This window comes from Delphinus delphis, chromosome 1 (assembly GCF_949987515.2).
Source record: "Delphinus delphis chromosome 1, mDelDel1.2, whole genome shotgun sequence".
NCBI classification, from domain to species: domain Eukaryota; kingdom Metazoa; phylum Chordata; class Mammalia; order Artiodactyla; family Delphinidae; genus Delphinus; species Delphinus delphis.
The window spans coordinates 19,903,393-19,922,812 of record NC_082683.1 but is presented as its reverse complement, the minus strand read 5'-3'; the positions used below and the strand labels follow the sequence as shown (position 1 = coordinate 19,922,812).

At 58.4% G+C, this 19,420-nt stretch overlaps 1 protein-coding gene across 2 annotated transcripts; it reads right to left on the bottom strand.

Moving 5' to 3' along the window:
* Window positions 1-1,177: 1,177 nt before the first annotated feature.
* SELENON (selenoprotein N) lies at window positions 1,178-17,501 on the bottom strand. 2 transcript variants are annotated; one of them, XM_060016691.1, is made up of 12 exons: window positions 17,299-17,501; window positions 16,562-16,679; window positions 13,276-13,409; window positions 10,351-10,563; window positions 10,010-10,134; window positions 9,312-9,449; window positions 7,640-7,721; window positions 7,062-7,250; window positions 6,591-6,696; window positions 5,381-5,493; window positions 5,186-5,287; window positions 1,178-3,711 (listed from the first exon to the last, which is right to left on the bottom strand). In XM_060016691.1, the coding sequence occupies exons 1-12, from the start codon at window positions 17,479-17,481 to the stop codon at window positions 3,541-3,543; spliced, it is 1,674 nt and encodes a 557-aa protein (XP_059872674.1). In that variant the 5' UTR covers window positions 17,482-17,501; the 3' UTR covers window positions 1,178-3,540. The 2 variants fall into 2 exon arrangements, with proteins under 2 accessions (XP_059872674.1, XP_059872665.1); XM_060016682.1 differs by lacking the exon at window positions 17,299-17,501 and having other exon boundaries at window positions 16,562-16,883.
* Between the last annotated feature and the right edge of the window lie 1,919 nt (window positions 17,502-19,420).

Sequence of the window (19,420 nt, the reverse complement as noted above, 5' to 3'; positions counted from 1 at the left end):
CTTTCTTTTATTTTTGCCTTTATGTATCTCTCTCTCTCATACACACACACACACACACACACACACACACACACACACACACACACACACACACACGGTGCAGTGAGTTGGTTGATCAGATGGGTAGATTGATGGGGAAAGACACCAGAGGCATTGCGAAAGAGACCCACATTCCTTCCAGTCTCACTCACCCACTCCCTCTTCGTGCTCAAACCTCCAGGGTCCTGTCTCCACGGCATCCAGGCCTGGGTCACATGCCCTCCTCTGACTTCAGCACGTGGCTGTGCCTGGCTCCCAGGCTGCAGTTTTTCGGGCTCAAAGCTTGCAAGTCCTAGCTGCCAGGGATGGATGGGCTTCATGGCAGGGAGAACCTGTGCAGTCACACAGGCCTCATGCTCAGACTGACTCGTTCTCGCTTTAATGCCCTGTTGTTGACCTCTTGAAATTAACAAAACAGTTTTCTTCAACAGGGCCCTGCATTTTCATTTTGCACTGGATCCTGCAAACTATGTAGCTGGTCCTAGTCAGAGACTGTGTCCACCCTGATCCCCACCATATTTCAAATGATGAAATTGGACTTTCAGGTCCAGCCCTCTTTCCACGATGACAAATTGTTGCTTTAATCATTGCTTTCCCATCCTGGGCAATGGCAGATCTTGCAAATCCACTCTAGTTGTCTTTCCTTGGTTCTCCCCAAAGATCCCTTTTACCCAACCTGTGAATCCATCCCCCAGCAGCTGTGTTGGCTACTCACAGCTGCCCCATTCTCAGAATGGAAGCCCTAACCTGGTAAGTTACCCTACCCACTAAACCACTGACTGACTGATACAGGGTACAAGAGGCCAGTTCAACTTGGCAGTGTGATTTGTGCTCTAGAGCCCTGCTCCTGCGATCTGGCCAAGGCTTGGCTTTGAGACTCTACCCCTGCTCAAGGTTCTTCCTTTCCCCCTTCTGCTTCAATCCTTCTTTTACAGGTTTTTCCTGAAGTTCACACCCTCAAAGAAATTTACCTAATGCCTGTCTCATGCCCTGCTTCTAAGATGATGGGTTTAAATTCAGAATCTTTCTCAACACAGAGCACCAGATTCTAAAAATAGTAAGTTCTTCCTCTAGGTCTATCACAAATTTATTTTAAGCAAATCACTCAAGCCTTCTGGTGACAAATAAGATAGTCCCCAAAGGCATTCCAGCCATGCTCCCTTGCCCACCTGCCAAGCCAATCCCGGCAGAGGAATGAGACCGAGGACAGAACTGAACATCCAGCTCAAAGGAAAGGCACTTAGAACCACCCTAATCTCCAATTTTATTATAGGACACACTGGGGACAGGGGAGGGAAGTGGCAGAGGGGTGACAAAAGAGGGCAGCTGGGGCCCTCCCCCACCATGAGCCTCAGGGCTCAGGTGGGGGGTGAGGCAGAGGCATCAGGTGAGGATGCAGAAAGCCCAAGCATGCTTTACCTTTCACAGGGTACGGGTCGCTCATCACGCTGCCGGCCTTCCCAGACCAGAGTGAGGGGAAAAGCCTGCTAGGTGGGAGGGCTGAGCCTGCTGACACTGGGTGGCTCATGGGACAGGCTACTGCCACCCGTGCCTGGAAGCACTGAGACAGGCTCGGTCCCCTCCCTCCCTGTAAGCCGCATGGAAGCACCGCCTTCCAGAAGGGACACAAAGAACTGGGCTGAGCTTGTTGGCTCACGCCTCATTTGCTCTGGAGAACAGAGAGGAATAAGACATTCTGGTTTGAAAGGCTTTGTTTCTCACCTCAGTGAAAACAGACACGGGAGAGAGGGGACGGGGTGGGGGATGGCATGTGTAGTGCAAGACAAAACACTCCAACATCAAGACACAGGCTGAATCTCAACCCTACCACTGAGTGACCTCGGGCAAGTCACTTCACTTTCCTGAGACCCAATTCCTTCATCTGCAAAATGGGAATGGTTAATATCTGCCTCACGTCTGTTGTGAGGATTAAATGAGGAAATGCACGTGACCTTAACCAAGTGCTTTAGGTAGAGAAAGCTCTTGGTAACTGGCCATTATTACGATACTTGATACAACACTGAGAACATGACAGTCTGTGAGGAAGACTCAGTGTGGAAGCTCCAGTGACAGGTGGGAGGCCTGGGAGCGCATCTGAGGAAATGTTTGCCTGCCTTCCTCTTCCAGGATCAGGAGGGAGTCCCCCTGTGGGGTGGCGGAGGGGGCATAAGCGAGGGCAGGGGTGGGCGGTGGAGGGGGCTTTAGGAAAGCCCAAGGGCCCCTCACGGGCCTGAGCAGAGGACAAGGATAGAGCAGGGGGTATACTGACCCTCTGAGGACTATTTTTAAACAGTTGGAAGAGGAGAAGGAAGAGAGGGGTGTTTCTTCCCACAGCAGCAACTGCAAAGACATCAAGCTGGATCCACCTAGGCTTTCAGATCCAGCCATCATGGGGCAGTTGCTGGGGGGTACCACTGCCCCCTCCTTTCTCCTCAGTGCCGGGGCTATCAAAAATACATATAAACTGTGAGAAAGTTCACATAAAAACACTTTTCCTGCGTGTATAAAAAAGAGACTGGCTGTGGTCAGTGGCTCAGGATGTGGACCAAGGCCCTAAGAGAGGCCAAGGAGAGTCAGTGGCCACCCAGTGGTGGACGGGCTGGTCTGGGCTGCCTGATGGCTGGGACAGTGCCAGCTCTGGGGGACACTGTGTTCTCTGACTGGGATACACTTCCGTGGAGCGGAGGTCTGAGGGGCAGGAGGTGTTACAGGGACGCTGGCTCCTGCAGTCCCGCCGTGGCCTGTGCTGGGGTAGGCGGTAGGGGTGCCATGGCCCTGGGCCTCAGCGGACTCCTTGCCAAGGGCAGAAGCTTACTTCGTGGTAAACCTCCCTAGAGAGCTGGCTTCCAGTAAGTCCTGAAATAGGCGGGGGGGTCCTCTTGTTAGGCTGGATTGAGTGGTCTGGGGAGCAGCAGGGGTACAGTACGATTTCCGCTTCTGAAGGAGGGTCCTACCCAGAGCTTCCAGAAGGCTGTCTCCAGCTGAGACTGACTCCACTGGGGACACCAAGCACAGGAGGTCAGGGCTATGCGAGGAAGAAGGCGCCAGAGAAACAGGAGCGCTTCCCTGGCAGCCTGCCCACACCCTCAGGCCAGGGCTTCTTGATGTTTCCTTTGGGACGGGGTGAAGGTAAGGAGAGGGGTGGCCCTGTCTTCCTAGCACCCACTCTTCCCTACTACTCGCCCTGCAAGGGCCGGGACTATGTGCCTGAGTGAGTGAGGTCCAGGGAGATGACCCCGGGCCCTCTTCTGGGGTCCCAAGCGGCTTCCGGAGCCAGGTGGGTAGTAAAAGGCTGATGGTGGCAGCTGGAGCTCGAGGTTCATCCACCTGGTCAGCCAAGGACCCCCTGTCCCCCCTTCACTGAGGCAAAGCTCGGATGGCCGCACCCCACGGGCAGCCTGAGAGGTGGAAGGTGAAATGTGCGAGGGCTGCTCTGGCTCCGGGGCAGAGGGGCCTGTCCAGCTCCCCGTCCAGTAGGCTTTTCACTGCCCAGCAGGCGCACTAGGCCTGGAGGAGGGGCAGGCCGCGCCGGAGGCCCTCCTTCAGGAACTGCATGTAGGTGGCTGTGGACGGGTCTTCAAAGGTGGATGAGAAGCTGAAGACATTGTTCTCGATGTCCTCAGGCTTCACAGAGGTGATGTCCAAGAAGTAGTTGGCGTTGATGTGGTGGACCTGGGAGAAGGGTGGGGTGAGGAGAGCGGGGGCCCAGCCGGGCTCAGTGCCCCCGCGGCCTCAACTGTTCTCGCTGAGGCTGATGGCGGACGGCAGGGGCTACCCGTTCCCCCTCCTCCTCTGCTCACAGGGCCCTCTGACTCCAGGGCTCCACACCTCGCCCACCAGGTGAAACCTAATGCCTTCCGGCATCACCTTTCCCTACCCTGCCTCCGCGCCCCATGACCTCTCTCCTCTGTTCCCAGAAGCCCTGAACTCCGCACTCACTTCTGTCGAAACGCCCACACGCCTGTGTCCCCATCTGCCTCCCGTTCCAGGTAGGGGCACCTTAAGGGCAGGTGCCCGGTAAACGAACAAACAAATCGAGCGGGTGGGAGAGCACAGGCCACCCGCAGCCCAGGCAGAGTCCTGTCCGCCCAGCTTCGCCACCCCTGGCTGGGCCAAGTCCACCACAATGGGCGCCTGTGGACGGGTGCGAGCTGGCCGGCTCCCCCGGACCTTTCCTCTTCTGAACTTCAGACAGAAGGCCCTTGGCTGGCACCCTCCTCCTCGCCACCAAGCCCTCACCGGACGCCCCCATTCCAGGCCAGCCCCAGCTCTTGCTCCTGCACTGCTCCCCACCGCTTCCATCCCTCAGTCCCACACTGACCACCCCTTGGGACTTAAAGGATAAGGGGCAGCTCTGCTCAGAAGAGCGGGTGACGCTGAGGCTCACAGGCGGGCGCCTGTTTGGCAAGTCAGCTCCATTTCTTTTTTTTTCTTTCTTTCTTTCTTTTTTTTTTTTTGGCTGCGCTACACGGCTTGTGGAATCTTAATTCCCCCACCAGGGACTGAACCCAGGCCCGCAGCAGTGAAGGCGCCAAGTCTTAACCGCTGGACCGCAGGGAATTCCCGGCAGCTGTACTTCTTAATTATGCAGCTTTTGCCAAGTCTCTGAACCTTTCTGAGCCTCAGTTTCCTTGTTTGTGAGATCAGCATTCGTGCTCATCTATCTCCCAAAGCTCCCGTGAGAACCCAACGCAACGACGTGAATGCTGTGTAAGGGGCCCTTAGGGAGAGAGAGGGTCTTGAAGCCTGGCTCAGCCTGGGGCGTCCCCAGGTCCTCTCTGCCTGTCACGAGGCCTGTCCGTCCCTCCCTCCCTTCCATCCCAGGACTGGCTGCAATGGTCTGAGGTGAGCCTTCCCTTCCAGGTCACGTTCCTGTCCGCTCTGCTGCTAGACCACGCCCACTGCTGCCAGGTGCCCAAAGTGCTGTTGAGGTTCCCTTTCTGAGGGAGCGTCCCGACACCTGCACGAGGCAGGCCGAGGGGACATCAGGGGATAACTGAGGCTCGGACTGGCTAAGACACCAGCCAGGAAGTGGTAGAGCCAGACCTGGAGCCTGATGAGGTCTGTAAGCCGTGCCCCTTGTTTGCCACTTCCTCTGCCCCGTGGTGCCTGGCCCGGGGCCAGGGATGAGTGGTGGGGGACCTACCACGGTGCCATTGGGCAGGCAGATCATCATCTCCACGGGGAAGCTGTACTTCTCCAGGTGCAGGCTGGCCAGCTTCTGGTGGGATGGGTTCTCCTGGTTGTTCTATGGGGACAGTTGGGCACACTCCTGACACCTCGGCTCCCAGCACTGTCCCAGGGGCTGCCATGGGGCTCTTCCTGCCCGCCTGCCACTCACCTGCAGGTCCTCCAGTTCCTTCACTAGGGACCAGGTGCTGATGAAGCTCTCGTTGAGGAGGGTGAGGATGGGCGAACTTTCCAGGACAGTTTCCCGGAGAGTCCGCCCTGAACCTGTTCCGGGAGAGGGAAGGCCAGGTGGGTGAGGCACCCTGCATGTCTCACTGGGTTTTCTACCAGCAGTAAACCTCATCAACTGTAGAACGGTCAGTGCAGCCAGGTGAAAAAACAGATTCAAAGCATCTACCACAGAGGAGGTGAGGAATAAATGGCAGCTGTAACTAACTTCAGTAACATACTGGCATCCTGGGCTGAGACTTGGCTGGGGGTCTGCCTGGCCCAGGGGCTTCTCGACAGTGACAGCTTCTTAAATCCACTAACCTGTGTCCCAGGGCCTTTGCACAGACAATTCTTCTACCTAAAACACTTCCTCTGTCACTTGGAAAACTCATCCTCCTCATCCTTCGAAGTCTCAGGTTATATGTCACTTTCTCTAAAGAAGCCTCCCCTGACCCCGCCACCCCCCGTTACACACTCTCGTGCCACTCAGGACCATGCCTTGTGTAAATTCACCACGCTTGTACTTGTTCATTCACCGTCTGCCTTCTGCACACACTGTGTGCTCCCTGAGAACTGGGGCTGATTCTGACTTCCTCAGTGCAAGGTGCCCAACACCTAGCCTATGGCTCGGCACGGGAGGTGCCCAGGATGTTTGTCGATTGGCTGCATGTGGGCAGGGCCATTGTTTGCTCATCTTTGTACCCAATGTCAGGCACCCAAAGAACTTTGCACCAGTGGGTCTTCGTTGAATTTTCTGAATAAGTGAATGCAGCCCAGGCTCTGGCACTACCTTCTCTCACTCGTGTGAAACACTGCACAGAGTACAGGCACTTTCACGTCTGTTTTCACAACTCTGGGAGGTAAGTACATTACCCTCTTACTGCTGAGAAAACTGAGGCTCACGGAAGGAGTTACTTGGCCAAGGTCTCCAGGCTGAAAATGGCTGAGCTGGGCTCTTTCTATTGTGTCCAGCAGCTTCCTCTGGGCTTAGCGCAGAAGCCTGCGAGCCCTCACCCCACACCCCACCCCATGTCGTCCCTGAGTCCCTCATACTGACACAGGAGAGCACCATTGGTCTCAGGGCCTCCTGCACCCACAAGGTATGAAGTCTGCCCCCCTTTCTCCCCTCAGACTGGAAGGGTCTCCCTCACCTCAGCAGGACTGGTCGTCCAGGGCCCCCCACAGCAGGACTGAGTGCACCAGCTTGTTCTCGGCCTTGGCTCGCTCAAAGGCCTTGGTGAACGGCAGGTAGGTGACCTGGGGCCAAGTCGAGACAGAGAGAAGCTATCGTGTGCCGCCAGGGTCCCATTCAGGGGCTGAGTGTGTGATGTGCATGTAGTGTGTGTCTGTAGTGTATATACGTGTGCGTGTACATATGCATGTATGTTTGCAGTGTGTGTCTGTGTGTCTGTGTGAAGGGGTGATGCTGAGCCAGGGGATGCCTCCTCCAAGTTCTAAAGGGCAAAGGGGAGGCTCCCCGGCCCAGGCTGGCCCCCACAGGGAGGCAGCCTCAGCAGCAAGCCCTGCACGGCATCCCACGCCCAGTGCCCACCCGCTGCTCCCACAGCTCCGGACCCAGCCCCAGGGATCCCAACCCCGCCCCTTACCCCGTCTGGCCTCACCTTCTTGAAGGGGTACATGGCCACCTCCAGGCGCCGGGCGGCCTCCTCCCAGCTCAGCTCCTGCTGCCACGTGATCTCCTCAAACACAAACTGGAGGGGCTCCCCTGAGGGCAGGCGGCTGTCGATCATGTTGCCATCCTCGTCCAGGATCACAGAGGGCACTGAGGGGCCCGTGGCCTCCAGCTCCATCTAGGCCAGAGGTCAGTGAGGGATGATGTCACTGAGGGACGTCTCAGCGAGGGGCCTGAGTCCTCCAGGGGCCCCGAGAGACCCTCAAAGATACGCCACTCATTGCAGAGGTGGGGAGACAGGCCCAGGGAAGGGAAGGGCCTGGTCAAGGCTGTGCAGTGAGTCCAGGACAGAGCCAGTGTCCAGCCAGTGTGAAGCCATCTGAGGACCCATGGCAGATGCTGGCTAGGAAGAACAGGTGGCTTCCTAGGATCCTGCTTTGGGGACAGTGGCTTCAGCCTGCAGGAACTCTGTCTTTCACTGCCCCAAGGCTCCTAGCCAGCTGGGCCTCCCTGCAGCCAGGCTGAGCCCCACCTTCCTACCTGGGTAGGGACCCCCTGTGCACTCACCTGGGGTATGTAGCCGATGTCCACCTCCATGTTGCTGCTCTCGCTGGCCCCGTACAGCCACTCCATGTCCACATTCAGAGACCTGGGGACAGGCGAGAGGGTGGCCAGGGCAGAACACCACCGTCATCAAGGCCCATTAACCAGATGTCGGACTTTATCTCACTGAAAGCATGCAGCTGACCCTATTTTATAGATGAGGATGCTGAGACTTGGCAGGGTGAACCCAAGGTCCCAGAGCCACTGAAGTTCTGACGGCAGAGCCTGGGCCCTTTCCTCTCCCCAGGCCGCCTCTTTGGAAGGCACTGTGACCATACCACCCTCCACTGGCCCAGCCCTTTACAGTTCACGAAGGGCTTCCATACCCATGGCTCATGCACTGTCCACGATCCATGACTCTTTGAGGCAGCACTCATCAGTGCCTCCCCCAGCGGGAAGTCTGGCCTGAGCATGTGCAACCTGCAGATCCGCCACATGGGGGCGCCCCAGGACAGACAACCAACCACCTTGGGCAGGTGAAGCAGTCAGGGTGAGCTGGGTGCCCTCAGAGCCGGTCAGCGGTCTCGTGGTCTAGGCCTGAGACACAGGCCCAGGAGCAGTTGCCCCCTCCTTCTGTTTCATTCAGTCCAGGACCCCACCTCCAACCCTGGGCTGAGCCCCTGCAGCACAGGGGCTTGCCCGATGAGCGAGGAAGGAGGAGGAGAGCTCGTCCTTCCTCCTCATTTTCCCCGTGGGCCCAGGATGCTCCCTCCCTCGGGGGACTGAGAGGAAACCGCTCCTGGTCCTGGGGGCAACTTTCTCTTCCCAGGCTGTCCCAATGACCCCCTCACTCCTGGCCAGGAGCCAGCCTCCCATCTAGCAGATGAGGAAACTGAGGCCTGGAGGGGTCCAGGGCCTTGCCCACAGCCACGGGTGCCACGGCTGAGACTTCGCTCTGGGCCCCTCATCTCTCAGCCCAGGTCTTGTCCCTGCACAGAGTCACTCAGGTTCACTAAGCGGCTGCGTGCTATCAGGGAGGAATCTGGAAAGACTCTCTGCGTCCCCTGCTTCCCTGCCAAGAGGCCGCCCCTGAGCGGTCAGGCAGGCAAGCAGGCAGGTGACTGGCATTGAGCCCTCCCAGGAGCCGCCCCCTGGCCCCCCAGGGTCTGTGGTAGCAACTGCAGGCGTGGAGGGCCTGCTGCTTAGGCCTTTGTATGTGCCCTTCCCTCTGCCTGGCTAAACTTTCCTCAGCCCCCAGGTCGCTGCATAGACGTCCCTTCCTTTGGGAGGCCTTCCTGGACCCTGACCAGCTGGGTCCCTCCCCACCTGCTGGCCTTCGCCTAGGGTGGCGTGAGCAGGCTGTGGTTACGGGTCTGTTGGAGGTCTGTCAACAGTATGGGGCGGGTGTGGGGGGCAGTTCCATCTTCAGGGAGGGGCTGTCGGCCGCTGCGTTGGGTCCCAGCACTGAGCTGGGAGGCCAGGCCCACAGAGCACCTGGGACGCACCTATCAGACGATGGAATGACCCCCTTCAGCCCACCTCAAGCTACCTCCTCCTGGGTCAGCTCTAGGCCCCTCCCAAGAGAAGTAGCTCTGGGGAGAGACTGCGGGGGCCTCTGGGCCCCTGCATCTGAGCTCCTGGAGCTGGTGGGGGGCAAACAGGAGCAGGGTGCCGGGGCCGGGGCCAAGGCTCTCACCTGTGGTTGGGCACGAAGAGCCGGAAGTCACGGACGTGGGTGGCGTCTTTGGAGAGGATGATGTGGCCCGTGAACTGGCCGGGTGAGAACCAGAAGGGGAAGTCGGGCGGCTCGCTGAGCTGGAACTCCGCGTGGATGCTGGAGGGAAAGGGCCCGGCTGGGAGCAGGTTCCCTGCTGAGCAGAGCCTGCCCACCTGCCCTCTCACTTCTGCCCCAAAGCCTGGAACTCTTGGCCAGACTCTGTGCGGGGCAAAGGGCTGGACTGGGGAGGAAGACGTGTGTGGGGCAGGCAGAAGGGACGCCCTCCAAGTGCTGCCCATCCTTCAGGGCCCAGTTCACGTGCTGCCTTCCCCGGAAGCCTTGCCCAAGTCTCCTCTGAGCCCTCCAGGGTGTGTGTGGCCTGGTGTCACAGCTCTTACGCACCCCCTTCTGTGTGGATGACAATCATGGCCAACAACCCCATGCTAAGCACATTCAACACCTTTTCTCTTCCTCCTGGAGGAAGTCACCGCCCTGATGCACAATGAGGAAAGTGAGGCTCAGAGAGCCAAGGCTGCTTGCCTGGGACCACAGGGTGGTAAGTGGTGGAGCTGGGGGCTTTGAGTCAGGCCCTGCCTCCTGGTGCTCAACCCATCTGTGCTTCCCTGGAGTCCCAGGCCCAGGTGGGAGGCAAGGATGGGGCTGCCAGGACCCCTCACCGGAACATCACGGTGTAGTAGAAGTCGCTGGTGGCGGTCAGGCAGGCGACGGCCCCCTGAGGGGCAAAGCGGGTCTTCACGAAGGGCCGAGGGTGGAACATGCTCAGGAGCCGGTGGATGATGACCTGGGGGGAGGGCAGTGGGACCTGGGCTGGCTTGCTGGGCCCAGCTCCCCTGGGTGAGGGTCAGCTCTGGACCTGGGGCCCAGGTGGGGGCGGGGCCAGAGGCAGGCCAGAGAGCAGGTGGGGTAGGCGTGGCCCCGGGGGTCCAGCTGCCGATGGGGAGGGGCCGTGCTGGGGCTGGGGGGCAGGGCCCCGGGGCTTGCCACGGGCTACCCTCACCTCCTTGCCCTTGGGGGGCGGTGGGTAGAAGCGGTTGTTGGACAGATAGCCGGTGAAGACGCTCAGCTCACTGGGGATGATCCACCAGGGCTCGCCTAGCTCCGCGTGGCCCCGAGGGGGAAGAAAAGGCCGGAAGTGGCGGGCGGCAAACACCGCGCTTGGCGAGGCTGCGGTCGTCCAGTTGCGGAGGCCGGACAGGGCCAGGCGGGAGACCTGGGGCAGAGGAAAGTCTAAGCTCTGGGGCACTGAGAACGTCCCAGGCGTGTGCGGAGGTCTCCTCGAGCCCTGAGCCAACCCACAAGCCCAGGAAGCAGAGGGACCCGGGAGGCTCCTGCCTGCTCACGGCCACGAGCCTGGCACTCTCCTGCCAGAGCTGAGGCTCATCTCACCTTCCCCGGCCCCTTGCCCAGAGAAGCCGTGCCCCTGCGGCCCCTCAGGTCCAGCCCAGGCCGGAACAGCTCGCTCGAGGGCAGGGGAGCAGAGGCAGCTGGAGGGGCCCCCCAGGACTGGAACAGGGGGCTCTGTGAGGGGGCTTCTCACGGCCTCTTCCCTCCCTCTCCAAGCCCAGGTCCCGGGCCTCACACAGTCCTGCCTGCCTCTTGTCTGGTCTGCCAGCAGACCAACCCTGGGTGCCCCGCCCTGCCCTGGGCTTCCTCTCCCCGTCCACTGGCCTTGCTTTCTGCTCTCTAATCCCCCCACCAAGTCTCCTCCCTGCAGCTGATGTCCCGCTGACGAGTCAGAGTTTAGGTTTGGAGTTAAGTCTGCGGAGGGAGGTGGCAGCCACCTTTGGGTGAAACCTCTAGGGCCAAGAGCAGGATGAGACCACAGAGAAGGTGAAGGAAGGGCACCCCCAGAGAGCACCCTGCTTCAATTATAGCCTGGGCCACGCTGGCTGGGCACCCCTGGCAAAAGGCCTTCCCTGAGCCATTTCCTCATCAGTAATCCACCCCACTGCTATCTGCTGAGCTGAAGGGTGGGAGAGAATGAGGGTCAGACGCTCTGCAGGCCTCTCTGCACATCTGCCTGGAGCAGAGGCGGAACCTTGGGGCATGCAGGTCCCCTGGTCAAAGCTGCACCTTCAGTAGCTCCTCCCTGCCTTTCTGGGCCACCATCAGTGGCCGCCAGGACAGTGAGTGCCTGGCACCCCTCAGGGTGCTCAGCCACCAGGGAGCTGCCCCACCTTTGACCTCCCTGGTGATGGGACCCGGGCTCAGTGGGAAGCTGAGGTGGGAGGAGAGGGGTTTCACAGGCAAGTTCTCAAAGCAGGGCTGGCTTGCAGGGCCAGGCAGAGCCTGCCCGCCTGCTGCGTCCTGTTCACAGGTTGGCGAGCTCCTAGCGGAGCAGCCCACAAAAGGGGGCTGAGCTAGGGACGCAGGGCTGGGGTGCTGCTCCGGACCCATCTCCCCTGTACGTGCAGGTGGGCCCCCTGCACCTGCCCCACCCTGTTCTCTCTGCCCTGTAGGAGGGACTCATCTGCTCAGACATCACTTCAGCCCATCAATGCCAGGCCTTTCTCCACCCAGATCTTACTGGACTCTCCCCCTGGACATCTCTCAGGGAACTCAACTTCAACAGTCCAAACTGACCTCATACCCTCCCTACCAGACCTCCAACCCCCATCGGGCAATGGGCCCCATGCACCTGGCCACCAGCCAGAAGCCCGAGTCACCTCAACTCCCCCTCCCTCCCTTTCCATTAGTAGCCACACCCTACCTTTCTTCCTTTCCCAGCATCCCCCGGGCTGCCTTTCCTCTCCATCACCATGGCCTCCCCCCACCTGTCTCCCCCTCCCTCCTGGGAACTGGTCTTCTTGCCTCCCTTTTCTCCCCAGCTGCCAGTTTGGAGAGCCCAGATCTGATGAGAGAATTCTCCTCTTTCAAAATCTGCTATGGTATTTTGCTGCTGCAGAACGGAGGCCAAAGTTAGGCAGCTGAGGCCCTTTGCCATCTGGCAACTTCTCTTCCAGCCCCACTGACCAGGATGCCCCCGCACGTGTCCCCCGTGCCCTGGGTCCAGCCACCCCTTCTCTCTGCCCTCAGTGGCCTGCCTGGCATCTCCTGCTGAAATGACAGTTCAGCTGAGCTGTAAAAGCTGAGTGGCTGTGAGTGAGGCAAAGAGGGAAGGTTGTTCCTGGCTGAGGGACCAGCATATGAGAAGGCTCTCAGCTGGAAGAAAGCCCGGACATCTGGAGTAGCGCAAAGCTGAGAGGAGAGCGCAGGGGAGACAGCGGGAAAGGCGGGCAGGGCCTGGGAGGGATTGAGACCCTGTCCACAGGGCCTCGGGTCCTAACCACAGGGCGGGTTAGGATGGCACTGTCAGGGTCATCCCCACCCTACAGCCGTTGCCAGGGGTTGAACCTCAGGTCCGGGTTCATCGGGGCTCAATGGAGCACCTGTCAGGCTCCAGGCACTGTGCTAGGGGCCTGGGGAGGCACAAATGTGTGAGTCACCGGCCTTGCCCTGAGGAAACTCACAGCCTGGGGGGAAAGACTGACTTGCAGCAAGTAATGATTACAAGGGCAGCGGCTGCATCCGCTCGGTCTCTGCACTTGCTGTTTCCTCCAGCCGGATCCTTCTCCCACCCCTGCTGACAGCGGGCTGAGGCCTCGTCCCCTGCAGTCACTGTCAAATGTCATTCCCTCCAGGAGGCCACCCAGATCCCCACTCTGGGTCAGAGGCTCATGCCTATCCCTCCTACCTCCCCTACCAGACTGTGTGCCTGGACAGCAGGGACAGCATCGCACCCACTTCTGGACCCCCAGGGCCTGGCGCACTGGGTGCACAGAGGGTGCTGATAAAAGATGGGAGGAAAGACAGAAAGAAGGAAAGACGAGCAGAGCACAGACCCATTCTCAGGAGGTGAGCACACACAGATGGTCCCTCTGTCTCTGGTTCCGCCTGTGGGGGACCCCCTGCCCCAACTTACCCCTAGGAACCCATCTTTGCTCTTGGTCATGGACTCTGGCAGCAGAGGCTGGAAATGGGCTTCTATGGTGAGTGTCTCCTCGCTGGGGTCAGGGGGCAGGTCCTCCTCCTCATAGCTGGCCGAAGGAGTTGACCCTGTGAGATACAGGTCGCTGGAGAGGGGTCCTGCCTTAGATGGCAGGGCCTCACTTCTCTCAGGATGTCCACACTGGCCAGTGATTAAGGGAGCCGGGCCTGGCAGGGATGGGGGTGGGGGTGGGGCTGTAACAGGTAACAATCAACAAAGTAACAATATAGATCACATCGTTTATCAAACATACACAAATTGTATATGTATGATATATAATGTGTACATATGTATACCACATGGTATACCACACATACACATTTTCTCCAATGTATATCACATTTTAGTTTCACAGTAACCCTGTGAAGGCAGTATTATCAATTCCATTTTACAAATGAGAAACTGGGGGCTCAGAGAGGTGAAGTCACTTCCCCAAGGACACACAGCTAGGTAGTGTGTGAATCAGGATTCAAATCCAGGCCTGTTTTACTCTAAACCTACGATCAACCACAACCTTCTTGCGGGGGCATTAAGATCTCAAAAGTTTCCTCAAAGGCTTAGGAACCAGACGACCTGGGTTCAAATCCTAGCCCCACTCCTCACCAGCTTGTGTGATGGTCGGCCCAGTGGCTTGTTATGAGGATTAAATGAGATAATCCAGGCCTGGTACAGAGTAAACCCGTAATAAATGTCAGCTGTATTGCTATTACCGGTGGTTTCATGGTTGGGGATCCACAGGGCTAGGGCTCAAACCTAATTCTGACTCTAATGTGTGCTCTTTCCACCAGGCCAGGCTGGCTGCAGAAAGGCCATTCTCACTGTCCCCCTTCCCTCAGCCCAGCTCGGGGGTGAGGTTGGCTCCATTTCCTGGACAATTTGGGGCAAATCACTCATCCTCTCCGGTTTTCCCACATTAGAGATGGAGCCCATGCTCCCGTGCCTGTCCCGTCATGAGGGTCTCATGGAGAGCAAAGGCTGCTCAGAGAGGTCAGGGGACATGGAATCAGGTCATCTTTGGTGTCCCAGAAAGAGCACTGGTCCAGAAGTGAGGACACCTGCTTCTCCCTGTTTCCTGGGTGGCCCATTTCCCCATCAGTACGAGGGGCTGGACTGGCAGTGGCTGAACTTGATTTGTCAGATCTCTTCCTGCTCAGAGACCTGCCAAGTCTGTAGTCTTTCAAGGGTGGAGGGAGTCACGATGAAGGCTTTAAGGGAGGCATGATGCCTACTGCAGAAGGGGTGCCTAACAGCAGGGCAGGGTCCCACGACACAGATAATGGGACGAAGCATGGGTGGGTCCTGTTACAACTGCTCTCTTGCTGGTAGAGACCACTCCTGGCATTTGTTGACAGGCTGGACTGACAGACTGAATGGGTGCATTAAAATGGGTGCATTCTTAACCAGGAAGCATCAGAATCACCAGGATGCCTTTTTAAACTACCGATGCCCAGGACCCCCCTCAGACCTACTGAGTCAGAGTCTTCAGGGGCTAGAATCTGGAAAACGTGCTCCCGATGAACGCTCCCCAGTGGCTCCTGATGCAAAGCCCTGTTCTTAAGAACCATGGCTACTTCTGCATTTGTAAGTCAAGGCAACAAAATTTCAGAACAGCAACCTGGAAACCTCCGGGGAAGGGAACAACGGGAATGTGCAGCGTTATACCGGCTGGCTTGCTTATCCAATTACGTAACTGTTGTCACAGGTAATTATGAATGACGCCCAGCATTTTATGGCTCTTTGGTTTTTTAATAAAAAGGTTTATTTCCTGACTTACAAGTAAAATTTGCTCACTACTGACAACTTGTAAAACTTTTAAGGTATAAAGCAGAAAGTTAAACGCACACAACTGTACCAACTAGAGAGGACTCTTTGCCTCTACTTCCTGCTTAGATTTGGTGTTTCTCTGGTTTTGTTTTTTGTTCTCCCAGAAACTTGGTCCCGTTTTGCACTCACAGTGGCCTAGGAGGTAACTGAGGGAAAGACTCTTTTCCCCCTGATGGAGAAAAAGATTTGCGTGAAAAAATTAAAAGCACCCGCAAGCCCAGCAAGCTTGGCCAACACGTCATCGTGAGGGAACTCTTGCTCTCTGGCCATAAAAAAGGACAAGGAGGTGGCTGTGTGGCTGCTCGGAGAAGTGTGTGCAAAATAAGAAGTCAAAGCAAATCCACACAGGGCTGAGCTGTGTATCTGCCCATCTGCTTTCATGACAGTACTGACTGCCCCTGGGAGGCACTGACACACCGCTCCAGCAAATTAGCATTTTTCATCTGACCCTCCTCCTCCGGCAGTGACCAAAGGCCAGCGGGTCAGCACGTGGCTGACCTACCTGACCCATCCTGAGACACAGAAAGCCCATCACGGTCCTTTGGCGCTTACCTGCCTGAGAGCAGCCCGTGTCTCTTTCTAGTCTTTCCCATCTATTGACCTACTTACACCAGGCAATTTGGGTAACAAGTAGATGCCCAAGTTCATAAGTTCAAGAAACGTCCCAAGATATGGACACAGAGGTTAGGGTGGTGATGGAGCAGTGAGAGAGGCATTTTATAATTCATTAGAATGCTTCGGCCCCTCATCTTTACAATAAAAATCACTGATTACAACCAGGCAACAATGGGTAACAAGGTGGGATAGGAATCTGACAGCTCCCGAGCAGTTTAATATTGAGCAGTAATGGTAATAGCTCCCGTCTATTGACTACCTACTGCATGGTGGGCACTTTGCAGACATTTTTCTCTAAGCTTCAAATGAGCGGGTGCAGGACCTGAAGACAGAAGGCCCCTAATCCTGGCTCTGCACCTTTCCAGCCTGCGCAGGCTGGAGACCCTTCCTGCGCCTCCGTCTCCTAAACTATGCACGTGAGGATCGGGACAGTGTCCGTCTCACAGGCACTGTGATGATTAAAGAGATGACTCACAGGAGGCGCTTAAAGCCATGTCTGGTCCTGAGAAGGTGGTCAGGGAATGTTAACTAGTTTTAGTCACACGTGAGGAGAACAGGCTTGGGTGTGCGAGTATGTGTGGGTGCCCATGTTGAAGCAGCTCGCCCAAACCACCAGCCGGAAAGTGTCAGAGCTGGGAGGACCCCAGGGCTGCCAGGACGCACCATCCTCCCCCTACTCCAGGCAGCCCTTCTGTTCAGGGCAGACACAGAAGACACAGACCAAGAAGTCCAGGGCGGTGCCCCGGCTCCCTCCTGCCTAGTCCCCAGCCTCTCCCGGTACCTGTCAGCTTCTCAGCAATGGGCTTGAACTCCTCAGGGCTGAGGTACATGTCCCCGTCAGTGTCCAGAGAGGAAAAGAGGAAGAGGCCTTCTGTCCCCAGGGCTTTCAGCGCCGAGTCCTGCTCGGGAGGAGGTGGCTGGGCTGAGCAGTTGTACACCCAACTGGCATCCCAAACGGGCGGAGGGAGCTGCTCCCGCCACATCCTCCTGGGTTCTCTCAGCCCATCTCCCAGCCCATCTGTCCAAACGCCACCTCTGCACGCCCCAGGGCCCCAGTCCCCCTTCCCATCCCTCCTGGTCCCTGCTTCACGCTGAGCCTTCATCCACTGTCCACTCTCTAAGTGCCCCCTTTCTATCTGGGCCCATCCCGCCCATCTCGTGTCACCCTCTTGGTCCACCCATTGTCCTCTCCGGTCTCCCCTCCCCACCGTCCCAGCACTGCCGGTCAGTCCAGATGCTCGGGTCCCACCTTTGCTCTACGCTTTGTCTGCACTGTCCCCCTGCAGCCTGTCCCAGCTCCTGCCTCACACTGGGCCAGTCCTCTCATCTCCCCCATCAGTCCTTCCAAGTCTGCCCGACCCCTGGAGCCCCGTTTTCCTATCACTTCCCTGCCGCCTTCCCGGCCCTCCGGCCCCCACCCGACCCCCGCCCCTCGGAGCCCGGTGCCTCTGCGAGCCCCACCGCTGCCCCGGCCCACCCGAGTCTCCCGGCCGCCGCGCCCTCCCCGCCGGCTCGGACCTGCCGCGCGGCCGCCTGGGCCTCGGCGTGGCGAGCGAAGGCCCGGGCGGCGGCGGCAGCGGCGGCGGCGGCGAGGAGCGCTCCGAGCAGCGCCAGGGCGCGGGTGCGGCGCGGCGGGGCCGCAGGCGGCGCGGCGGGTCCGGGGCTGGACGGCTCGCACTCGCCCGGCCGGGCCCGGCCCATGGCGGCTGCTCGCGGCGGCTCCGGACGGGTGGCCGGGGACGCTGACCCGCGGCGGCGCGGGCGCGGGCGGGGCAGGGGGCGGGCCTGGGCGCCGGGGCGGGGCGGGCTGGGGCGCGGGGTCCGGCGCACAGCGGGTTCAGTGGGCGCACGAGTCCGTAAGGGGGCGCCGGGACCCCTGCTCCACAGGCCCTTTCCTGCCAGTCGGTGCCTCCTTCTGGTACTTGGTCTCCGAAAACGAAACCGGGCCTCCGCGTCTCATCTTGCCTGGCGGAGCCGGGAGCACTTCCAGGCGGAGGATTGGGAGAAGGAGGGGCTGGGCCGGGGTGGGGAGGACCCGCACAGCCGAAGCTTTCCCTGGGAAGGGGCTCCGGGGCCGCCAGGCCTGTGTCCACCTTTCTTGACAGATGTGAGGGAGGCCAGAGAAGGGCACTGCCGTCCTCCAGCGGCCGCCGGGCACCCCACTCTCCACCCTTATCCCACCTGCTTGCTAAAAGGTCTTCAGTCATCTAGAAACAGAAAAGCTCCGAAGTTCAACCCTCCCTATTCCCTTCATGGTCCGGCTGGAAGGCCACCACTGCCAGTTCATCAGGGATGGGAACTACCTGATTAAGGCCAACACAGGTGGTGCAGCCCTAAACCCTCACCCGCGGGGCCAAAGTTTCCTCGCCTATAAGGAGGATTCAAAGAGGCCCTTCTGTGGGTTGTGGGGAAGACGAAATACCCGGGTTGGCAGGGGTGGTGGTTCCCAGGCACAAGGCAAGACCGGCTGTGAGTTACCCGCTCTCCCCTGCGGGACCTGCCCCGGCCACAGGAGTGGTTTTTCCGGAGAACAACACTTGGAGGATGGCCTTGGGAATAGGGGCGAGTCGAGTCTGAGGAAGTTCTTTCAAGTCCCCAGAAACCTTGGTTCCACTGGGCCTCTCTTCCGTTATATCAAGGCCCCGGGAGGCCGGGGATGGCTTTGCGTGCATTGCCCACGAGAGGGCAGCAGCTGACAAAGCCTCTAGACAAGAACCCCGAGCCCAGGGGAGCAGCGGCGCTGCACGTGCACCTCCCAGGTCTGGGATGTCAGGGGGGATTTAAAAGGTACTGAGCACCCACTCTGTGCTGGCCTTGGTGCTGGGAGATTCATGCCGTCTCATTTTGTCCTCAAGACACGCAGTGACGTGAGGTTTGTTTGTCTCATTTTAAAATTGAGGAGCCGGGGAATTCTCTGGTGATCCAGAGGTCAGGACTCCGCGTTTTCACTGCTGGGGCCCAGGTTCGATCCCTGATCGGGGAACTAAGATCCCGCAAGCTGTGAGGCAAGGACATCATCATCATCATCAAATAAAAGTGAGGAGCCTTAGCCCTGGCACTCAGGTCTATCTGAGTCCAAATCTCTTGCCATGCTGCCTCCCAGGGGATGGTCCAAACGACTGAGTGCGGGGAGGGGCTGGTCTCTACCACCACTTCTGTCCTTCATGGGTAACCAGCCATGATAGTGCCATGTGGGCAGGGCCCTACCTTTCCAGTGACCATGCGTGACCCAGCACATCGTGGGCACTCCCATGTCTTTTGGGTGATTTGCCTCCCAGGGACCAAGAGTTGGGGGGGGTGCCCAGCTCTGGCCCCATATCCTCGAAGGGACCCATTGAGGGCCTGACATCTAGCGTTGGCTTCCGAAGGCGTCCAACGGTGCCACTTCCAACTCGTTACCGCTAATGTTTGGGGACACCTTGCATATGACAGATGCTATTAGAAAACCAAATTCCATTCTATCAGGAAGCAAAGCTAACAGAGCACAGAGCAGGTTAGGCGGGAAGATTGATGAGCCAAGGCCCCTGGAAAACAAATGAGGGAAGTTTTCTTTGCCAGGTTACTTTTACTTGTTACACTTGCTTTTTGTTAAAGACACAGACACCCCACTGGTCTCGGTGGCCCAGGGCTGGAGAGATGT